The sequence below is a fragment of the Neltuma alba genome, unplaced genomic scaffold (assembly GCF_004799145.2).
Source record: "Neltuma alba isolate B1F8T4 unplaced genomic scaffold, ASM479914v2 tig00003893_pilon, whole genome shotgun sequence".
NCBI classification, from domain to species: Eukaryota; Viridiplantae; Streptophyta; class Magnoliopsida; order Fabales; family Fabaceae; genus Neltuma; species Neltuma alba.
In genome coordinates this window covers 580,861-591,001 of record NW_021633470.1, presented here as the reverse complement: position 1 = coordinate 591,001, position 10,141 = coordinate 580,861, and the positions used below count along the sequence as shown (strand labels likewise).

At 38.6% G+C, this 10,141-nt stretch overlaps 1 protein-coding gene across 1 annotated transcript; it reads left to right on the top strand.

Annotated features, from left to right (window-relative positions):
* Positions 1-244: 244 nt before the first annotated feature.
* LOC114742953 (E3 ubiquitin-protein ligase ORTHRUS 2-like) lies at positions 245-4,263 on the top strand. The gene is made up of 9 exons (XM_028931184.1): positions 245-770; positions 1,389-1,921; positions 2,171-2,296; positions 2,629-2,728; positions 2,818-2,879; positions 2,958-3,060; positions 3,197-3,341; positions 3,487-3,701; positions 3,817-4,263. Exons 1-9 carry the CDS (start codon positions 309-311, stop codon positions 4,195-4,197), a joined length of 2,127 nt encoding a protein of 708 aa, XP_028787017.1. The 5' UTR covers positions 245-308; the 3' UTR covers positions 4,198-4,263.
* Positions 4,264-10,141: the final 5,878 nt, after the last annotated feature.

The following is a 10,141-nucleotide window of genomic DNA, read 5'->3' as shown; positions in this document are numbered from 1 at the left end:
CTTAGTTTGTAAAAATGTGTCAAAAATAGCTTATAATAATCACAGGAATGCTATTATCCCCACACAGCGAATTGGGAACATAGACATTGGCATGAAGCCGAGGACAGGAGAACTGATGATCATGGAAATTCAAAACCGCTCAATGCTTTTTCTCCACACTTCTCAAAAGTCAAAACCCGCCGTTTTCCCTTCCTTTAACTCACACTCCCTCAGTATAAGAACTATTAGACAACCGCAATTTCTGTGTCTTCTTCGCTCAACGCTCTGTTCACTCTTCATTTCTCTGTCCAGCTCGTCTGCTTATAACAATGGCGCACGTTACTCAACTTCCCTGCGACTGTGATGGTGTCTGTATGATCTGCAAGGCGATGCCGGCGGACGAAGAGAAGTTGACGTGCAAAACCTGCTTGACCCAATGGCATGTTAGCTGTCTCTCCAATCCTCTGGCCACCATGGCGGAGGCGGTTCAGTGGGAATGCCCCGATTGTTCTACTCCGCCCTCCGATATTCCTCCTATGACTATTGGCAAAGCCGTAGTCGACGGCTCTGGCGACTTGATGGCTGCGATACGGGCGATCGAGGCTGACGCTTCTCTAATGGAGCGGGAGAAGGCCAAGAAGCGTCAGAAACTCTTGAGTGGAAAGGCCGCGTCGGAAGACGACGAAGGTGGCTTGGAGAAGGCAGAAGGCCAAGGGAATGATGTGTTGGATATTCTCAGCGGGACTTTAAACTGTTCCTTCTGTATGCTGCTACCCGAGAGGCCCGTCACGGTAACTGTGATTCAGATAATTTTGCATTCTCTTTTATGTTCTTCGCTAACAACATTGCCACTGCTAACTCTTTGTATTCGTCAATTCTTTCTCACTTGTCCCATTCGACATGAACCAAAAGTTTATATTTGGAGCGTGGGGCGTTTTCGTTTTCTTTTTCCCCCTTCTTGATTTGAACGATATGATTGTGAAATGTGAATATATACTGAGCATTCCAATTCATAACAACCCTTCTATTCTTTCCTTCGTTGCCACATGTTTTCAACTTTAACATGATAATGTTTCGTGTGACTTTCTTGCCAGCAGATTCTGGTCTCTGAGCACGTACTCTAATTTTATTTGAGAAATTACTTACATGGATGCAAATTTATTTTATTATTCTACCAACGCCTGCACTGTCGATGTAGGCTTCTTTTGTGTGCGTATTTGTCATTTCATCTGATTACTAGTCTTCAGCATCTTTCAGTAAGGAAAGCAAATTTTCTTGAAGCTCTTGTGATCTGCTAGTTTCTCCGAATTCATTTACTTTGTGTCATCTTGTACCATTCTGGGAACGAATGGTGGCATATAATAATATTTCAATACAACTAGGGATCTAATCTAATTCCCCTTCTTCAGACACCTTGCGGGCACAATTTCTGTCTAAAATGCTTCCAGAAATGGATTGGGCAAGGAAAACTAACATGTGCAAAGTGCCGTAGCAATATCCCCTCCAAAATGGCAAGCCAGCCTCGTATAAATTCTGCATTAGTTATTGCTATTCGTATGGCAAAAGTATCCAATAACATTGGTTCTGGAGAAATTTCTAAGGCTTACCATTTTGTGCATAACCAAGATAGACCAGAGAAGGCATATACAACAGAGCGGGCCCGGAGGAATGGAAAAGCAAATGCAGCAAGTGGAAAGATTTTTGTAACTGTGCCTCAGGATCATTTTGGTCCAATCCCCGCTGAGAATGATCCAGTGAGGAATCAAGGTGTGCTGGTTGGCGCATGTTGGGAAGATAGGCTTGAATGCCGACAATGGGGTGTCCACTTCCCTCATGTTAGTGGTATCGCTGGACAGTCAAACTATGGTGCGCAGTCAGTAGTTCTTTCTGGCGGTTATGTTGATGATGAGGATCATGGGGAATACTTTCTTTACACAGGAAGGTTTGTGAAATGTTCTTGAATTGTTGTGTTGTTATTTTCATCTTGACGTGGCTATCTGGACGAGCCATTGCGCTTCTGTATTTTTTTTCCTAATTCTGCTTTTTTTCTTCTAATTTTCATTTTCGTTCTCTTTGGATTAGTGTTATATTCTTCTGTCTTGCTTCTCCCTTTTTTTTTCCCTGGCTGTTTTGATTCATATTTCCTCATTTTCTGTTGGGTAGTTGATTCACTGATATATCATCATTGCAGTGGCGGTAGAGACCTGAGCGGTAATAGAAGAACGAACAGAGTGCAATCGTTTGATCAAAAGTTTGATAAGTCTAATTTAGCTCTCGAAGTCAGCTGTTTAAAAGGTTATCCGGTTCGAGTGGTGAGGTAAGCATCTGCATCCAAAATGGCACTTTTATTTATGATTTTTTAAAATATTATACTGGACTAGGTTCTCTCGACCTGGTGTGTATCTTTTGGTTTGCTTGTTCTCAACATCGCCGTTCTTCATCTTTAGCAAATTAAACTTTTGAGTGGTGGATGATGCGATTTGATTTTTCTCTACGTGAACTTTTGATTGGATTGTGTTGTTAAATTCGGTGTATGATTGACTTGCATGACTAAATTGTCCTTCACCTTGGGAGTTTCAATGATATAAATTATTGAACCTCTTTTTTTTTTTTTTTTTTTGGTGCAACCTATTAAATTTCGACGGCTAGATCTCACAAAGATAAACACTCTTCCTATGCCCCCGAGAAAGGGTTACGGTATGACGGTGTGTATAGAATCGAGAAGTGCTGGCAAAAATTGGGATTGCAGGTAAATATACGATATCTTGCTATTCTTTTATGGACTTCCTCGGCTCTTGATTATATTTCATGCGACTTCTCTGATAAGATATTGTTCAGGGATTCAAAGTTTGCCGATATTTATTTGTTAGATGTGATAATGAACCTGCTCCATGGACGAGGCATGTGTTATGTAGCTCCCTTAATTTGCTTGTGCTGATTGGAATTCCTTATACTAAATGATTTTAAATGAAACATAGTGATTGTCATGGTGATCGCCCGAGACACTTGCCAGAAATTTCCGAGATGGAAAAGGCTATCGGCATAATTGAACGAAAGGAGAATCCATCATGGGATTTTGACGTGAGTAAGATTTTAGGATTTTGTTGACTTTTTAAAACAGCTTGTTTGTTTCCTAAAATTGCCTATTAATTGATATTAATTGGATTATTAAAATTAGTTTTTTTTTTTTTTGGTGATAAATTAATGGTTTCTTTAGGAGGAAGAATCTTGCTGGAAGTGGAAGAAACCACCACCACGCAGTCAAAGGCCCGTAAAAAATATGAATCCCGGGGAGGGAAAAAGGTCGAGGAGAGAGACAAGAAAAACCCAAAATATGTCAATCGGGGAAAGATTGCTGAAAGGTATGATATGACTGGCTTTTGCCATATCAGTCAACTTGTTCTTTCGCGGCTTCGATTTGCCCCTTCTAGTGAAATGCCTTATTTGTTCCTTCCGTAAGCTTTCAGTAAATGCTGTATTTTTACTCTCTTCTGCTTCTACATGCAGAATTTGGTTGCCCTATTTGCAACCAAGTTATGGTTTCTCCAGTTACGACACCCTGTGCTCATAATTTCTGCAAGTCGTGCTTGGAGGGGGCATTCGCGGGTCAGTCTTTTGTGACAGACAGAAGCCGGGGTGGAAGATCACTTCGGTCTCGAAAAAATGTGATGAAATGTCCTTCTTGCCCCACTGACATCGCTGATTTTCTTCAGAACCTCCAGGTGGTTATGGCATAATTTGAACTTAACATCTGGTTGATATTTTTATGCTTCTCCAATTGTGAAATTCCTTACAAACTGGTTGCTAAGTTCCTCTGGTGGCTTGCTCGCGTGATAGGTTAATACGGAGTTGAAGGGTGTAATTGAATCGCTGAAAGCTGAAGCTGAAGAAAATGGAGATTCGGTGGAGCCCAGTGAGGATGCAGATGGAGCAGAGGAAGCCTGTGATGATACGGGTTCTGCTTCAGCTGGGGATGAGGAAGAGGAAACGTCAGTTGAGAAGCATAAGGATTTGGTTGGGGGATCCGATGCCCAGCAAATACAGTCCAAAGAACTTGAAGTGAATGAGAAGGCAGATGCTGGAGGCAATGGCAGTGGTAAAAGGAAGAGAGACGACGCTGAAGAAGTTTCCATGAAAAGGAATAGAAGAAGCTGCAATGCTGAGGTTGAAAGAAATGGTTCGCCGTCAAGTCCTCTGCATTTGCCGTCAGACTATTAATTATGGAGTCAGATTTGACGGGCATCTGGATTATATGGTTTCCGTTTTTTGGGAATACAAGGTCATAAAAAGTCATATTGACAATCAAAATATCCCTACACCTTATGGGGATGATGTTACTCTTCATCATAGTGGCAAATGTTCCATAGCTGCATATATCATCCTCAAATCAGGAACTCCATGTTCACTATGATAATTGTTTTTATTTAAAAAGGAAATAAATATAAAGCAAGAAAAATTCAGTTGCTACAGATGGGCCAACTTTATTTTTCTAATTTTTTGAAGCTATATATTGTGTTTGAACAGAAAATACAACTTCCGAAGATTTGTTTAGTGTCCATCGGCGGATGCGAGAATTTATCTCTAATCCATTGTGGCAGAGCGAGTAGCGTTTAATTGAACTTCCTCTCAGTGTCATGGATCAGACTTTGAATGCAGTCTGGCTATCATTGCAGAGCCCCAAACTTGATTAACTTTAGTTCGAGACTTCCCATTCGGGCCTCAGGGAATTGCTATTAGACTCAACAGTACAAGAGTCCAATCCTATGATAGGCAGGTACTTGGGCCTTTCAAGCACACCAAACCCACGATGGAGGATATCAAAGACCATCCCAATTCAATGAACAGTTGTCAATTTCACCTTTGACCCAAACCAAACAATGAGTTGAACCTGAGATGAGTCAGCCGACCTCAAATGCAGGTGAATGCAGTTGACCAGCAACCCAATGATGCAAAAACTATTAAATATAGGTCAAAGCTCAACGGTTCAATGTCAAAGGGCATTAGGTGTTGCAGCAAAATAAGAGTTACAAATTAATTAAGGTCTGAGTGCTTCGTTCTAATTCAATGAGCAATACGTCATTAACCAAAAAGATTAGTTTATGAACAATGCTCCCTCAGCTGACACACTAACTCACCCCACTTCGGAGAAACAATTCGAGAAGATATTTCGGTAGTTGACCTTTATCTATTTTATTTATTGGTCGGTATAACTTCGTTTTTGACCTTCTAATCTTGTGTTGCTGAGTTGCTGGGGGAGTTTTGGCATATGCGAATGTGAATCAAGTGGCAGCCTCAAGATGCCTTTCCGAGTATGAACTATAAAATGTAATCATTGTTCATAACTTGCTCGTAAGATCAAGGTCACCCAATTTTTCTTCCAACGTACGTAATTAATATATGTTAATTTTTCCAGTAGCATTTTAGTTTATATTATCCAGAAGAATGATACTTAATTACCATCGTGGTTGGACTGAGATCTTTCGTTGGGATGCAATATTTTAATGTAAGAAGCTTCCCTTTTTTTTTGACGAGCGCATTAAAGAACCGCACGAATGGTGCAAGGATTTATAGATTTTTATCCGTGGATGTGGAAACAGCAAGATGTGGCTTATTAATTGGTTTGATGTATTTACATTTCCCCACTTGGCGTTTAAATAACCCAAATCAGACAAACATACTCGCGTGCTAAACAATCAACTAAAGGGAGAAGAAATTAAAGAATGGTCTTTTGTACTACCTCCACTCCTTAATATAAAACCTTGTTTAACTTTTATTTTGATCCTAAATATAAGACCCTAATTCGCTTTATCTCTTATATCTATATTTTTTTTTCTAAGGTAGTCCTTATAATAGTGATAGTTCTAATCAATACACTTAATTAGTAAGAATATTTTAGAAAAAAAACACCTATTTATTATAAATAACTAACTTAATTTCTTGTCTTAATCTCCTCAAATTAGTCAACTAGCTCTTATAATTAAGACGGAGGTAGTATTTCCTTGAAATGCAGAGCACAGTGGTGGCATCTAAATGCCTTTTACATTGGTCAATAACAAAAAAGCCCAACAAATGAAGCACGTTTCTAGCTAAACATGATAATGGCTTCTGAGACTCTCACGACTTTTGAATCAACTTAAGTTAGTGCGATTGATAAAAAAATGTTGTCTTGTGAATAAGTTTCGTGAATACGATTTTCATAGTTTGTACGTACAACAAGAATATATAAAGGATATATACCTGTTGTCACTTAAACATGGAAAGAGATTAATTTCAAGATGCGAAATCTTTTATGCACATTTTTTTTTGAAAAATTCATCAGATGTGCTATCATATAATAATAATTATTTTATCTATACATAGCTTATTCAAAATTCAAATACCATGTGGAAAATTTGAATGAAAGACAGAAACTTCCAAGAGAAGACAATGTAAATCGGCAAATTGTATATGAAACTAAAACTTGACAAAAGCCTACAATTTAGAAATAATTTGGATGCATAAAAAGTAAAACTACAGCAATTATGAACACTAATTCCAATATAATATATTGATGTGGAGACAAGGCTCGGACAAACTTTATATAAAGGTTCAAGGATGGCTGCCAAAAAAAGAAAAGAAAAAAAAATCTATCAATATTATATATGTGTACAATATAATATAATATTATTGGTTCCCCTAAAATTTCTATCGACACATACTAAAACTATAATCTATTACTTGTTAGAACGTCGAATGCCATATTATTGTCTATTATTATTAGTTGTGTCCCTAGAGCGAAGTCCCTAAGCAAGTTTGATTAGACCGGATGAATAATGGTGTTGGGCTTTAACCGAACCACATGTCTGCTTCGGCTGAACGCGGATGGAAGAAAGTGTGCTTAGAGTGATCAAGTGTGCCGTCCACTACTTTGCCAAGAGAGCGGCAACACAAATGAAAGGGTTAATTAGTATATTAATCCTAACACTATAGTTAATCAAGTGCCTTTCTCGCCTTTGGCTTCCACTTTGGGGGCAATGCTTTGCTGCTCATCAGTTCAGCTCTAACTCCGAAGTCAGCCTGTTTACTACTTTGTCGGCATCAATCCCTAATAAGCCGCCTTCTCATATCAAACACACTGCATTATTATTGCATACAGATCAGAGGCCATTCATCAGTAGTATTAGAGAGCATAAAGACAAGTTGTGGCCCAGATTACGCGTTTTGTGTCGGTGCTTTTCAAAGCATATAGGCCCAGAAGAGGTAAATTTATTAACCATGCATCGCTTATACAAAAAGGCAAACGTGATCGATCATGTCGAACAAAAAGGATATCTGCACCTGCACGAGAATTCATCATGATCATCAAAAATAATAATGCATCATTATGAGGGTGCATGCATGCATTCTCGATCTTAGCCAAAAGGCCCAGAAAGGTGTGAGAGTGCATGCATTGCAATCGATCTGCAATCCTACATATAATTTAAATAAGCTTCCATGAAAATGATTATCCAGCTATCTCTTGCATGCTAACTGTTGTTGAGCAAGTGATTAGAGCGGGCTTAGTTCTTTTATCCTGCGGAATCTTTACTGCTTTTGAATCTACGGAGCAAGCTAAGTATGAGACATTCACTGTGAATGTGTGATTAATTGCAGCTAAGTTTCCTTTTTTTAGAATTATATTTCTCAAAAAAATAAACACGAATATATCTTTTTATTAGAGATAATCATATCTGAAATATCATTAAATACTATATGTAGACACTTTTTTTAGGTCAAAATTTAAATATTGGTTTGCCTTAAAAGGGACTAATCCCTTCCGCCAAATCCAACCATATTAGTTGAGAAAGAAAAGCTTATTTGTTTGGAAAAATACTATATTCTTAATTAAGGCGCATTTCGGTAGAGCTAGAGCAAAGAAAGAAGAGCTAATCATGGCAAAATATAACGGGGGTATGGCTTAATATTATAATTGAGAAAGTAAAACTAGTGAATTGAGTAAATCCATGAGCGGAAAATGGGACAGAGTTTCAAATTAAAGGCATGTCGTTTTTACTACGTGGACCAAATTTGATAGCTGCCATTGAATCTGGACAAGTGAAGTGACTTAACTTTATTCAAATCTTAGTCACACGTCTCACCATAAAATAATTTAAATCTCTCATACATCACTATCTCATCCAGCGCTTTCTCTTATCACTAACACTGTAGTTACATTTCCAGTTCGTCATCGTTTTCATCCGTTTTATCGTCATCTTTCATGTCATTTCCCACCAGCGAGTATTTCTTAATCCCAATGTATTCATTTGTTTTCTCTCACGCGCGATAGGAATATATATATATATATATAGACACACACACACGAGAAAATTACAATTCTAGCTGGTAGTCGATCGCTTGCATTAATTCCATTCGATCATTTTCACGGAACCAGATTCTGAAATCTGCATGCGCTTGGATAGAAATATTAGTCAAATGGGGAATATTGTGGGATTTGGTGACGTGGCATTGTATTGGATTAAAGTAGAATGACCAATCTGATCGTTATTGACGGTCAATTTTCCACACACTAACGTAACCTCGAATGGTTTGCGGATCAACTAATACTAATACTAATGCTAATCGTATCTCACTTTTTTCCTGTCCTCATCTTTGAACCTAAGAATCCAAGTATCAATCTCACTCACAAAGACAGCTCCATAATTTGCTTCATGCCCGGCCGCGTGCACCAATCACAAGTTAACATCATGGCATCCAGCCCCCGCGCCGATGATCAATGCGAATATCAGTTATTTAATAATCTTCGTGTTAAATTGTAGCTGGTTAAACTATAAGCTTTGATTCAAACCAAATCTATGTATCCTCAAAAAAGAGATATCTCAGTTTTAATCATAACCCCACCACCCTTGAAAAGTCACCAACCCGAAAAGTGGGGTGTCACTAGAACCATCCGCGTTGAACGGTCTCCATGTATATATATGGATATATCACACCAGTATACGTGTCGGCAGAGGGCGGAGCCACCGCAAATACGGATGGCCACGTCATCACCGAATCCGATCATCCCCTGGTCACCACCCTCTCGGTGTGAACTGTGACGGGGAAAAGGTAAGTGGATAATGGCAGCCCCTCCAATTTGAGGCATGAGAACTATCAAATCAATATATTAAATGAATCAGCCAAGGCAAGGTGTTATCATTATTAATAATTATTAATATTGTGGTGTGGCCGTATGGTTGACCTTTCTTGTTTTAGTGGGTGCGTGCAATGAAACGAGAAGCAAAAGCAATGGTAGACCACACGAGGGGGTTGATCGTCATTATATGCATATTTAATAATTTAATAATTAATATAATAAGCGATTGCTGCGAATATGCAGAGTTAGAAACCAACATAGTTACGTTACGCATGTTTTATTAAAAATGGCAAAGACACTGTAGGGAGCACAGATTCTGGCTTAGCCTTATAATATTGCTTTTGAACCTTCTAATTTAATTTACTTGCAAACAATCAGGCGTGCGCCCAAAGACACAAGACACCGTGGTGGTCGTCCTTTTCTCATCACATGCTTTGGCTTCTTCTTTTACTTGTTCTGCTAATTTCTTTTTAAGTCACGTTTGCGTAAATTGGATTTGTTTTATCCACGTTTCAGGATATATTTCCCATGATGAATAAAACGTCTGAACACTACCACAAGCGCACTTTGCTTTTATTTTCCTCGGATAGATCACGAGAACCCAGCTAATTGTATCACTAAACATGAGCCCCAAACTGCTATATATTAGCCAAAATAAATGAATAAGACGAAGGTCGAGGGGTATGCGGATTAAAAAAGCAAGCCTATATGTGTGTGTATGAAACAAGCCATGGGGAAAAAAGAAGTAGGCAAATAATTTTATTATGAATTTAATTATTATGACAATCTAGAAAAGCACGTTGTCTTTGTTTGCAATTACACAATGAACATGAAATAGAATAATGGGAAGAGTAAGCTGCTTCGGTTTCGGTATTGTTAGTTTAAGTGCAAATCAGGTCAACCTTCTCGTGCCATCCAATGCAGCTCGATAGTATATTTGTCTCTTTTTCGTTGGCGCATTCAAATCGTCGTATACTCTGTGTGTGTGTGTGTGTGTGTGTAATATACACACACATACGCATGGTACTTGATCTTAATGTGAATATAATA

Excerpts from the sequence above, each read along its gene's own strand:
- LOC114742953 (XM_028931184.1), top strand. The coding sequence starts at position 309 with ATGGCGCACGTTACTCAACTTCCCTGCGACTGTGATGGTGTCTGTATG. Across the intron at positions 1,922-2,170 it reads TACTTTCTTTACACAGGAAG|TGGCGGTAGAGACCTGAGCG; the intron begins GTTTGTGAAATG and ends TCATCATTGCAG. Across the intron at positions 3,342-3,486 it reads CGGGGAAAGATTGCTGAAAG|AATTTGGTTGCCCTATTTGC; the intron begins GTATGATATGAC and ends TTCTACATGCAG.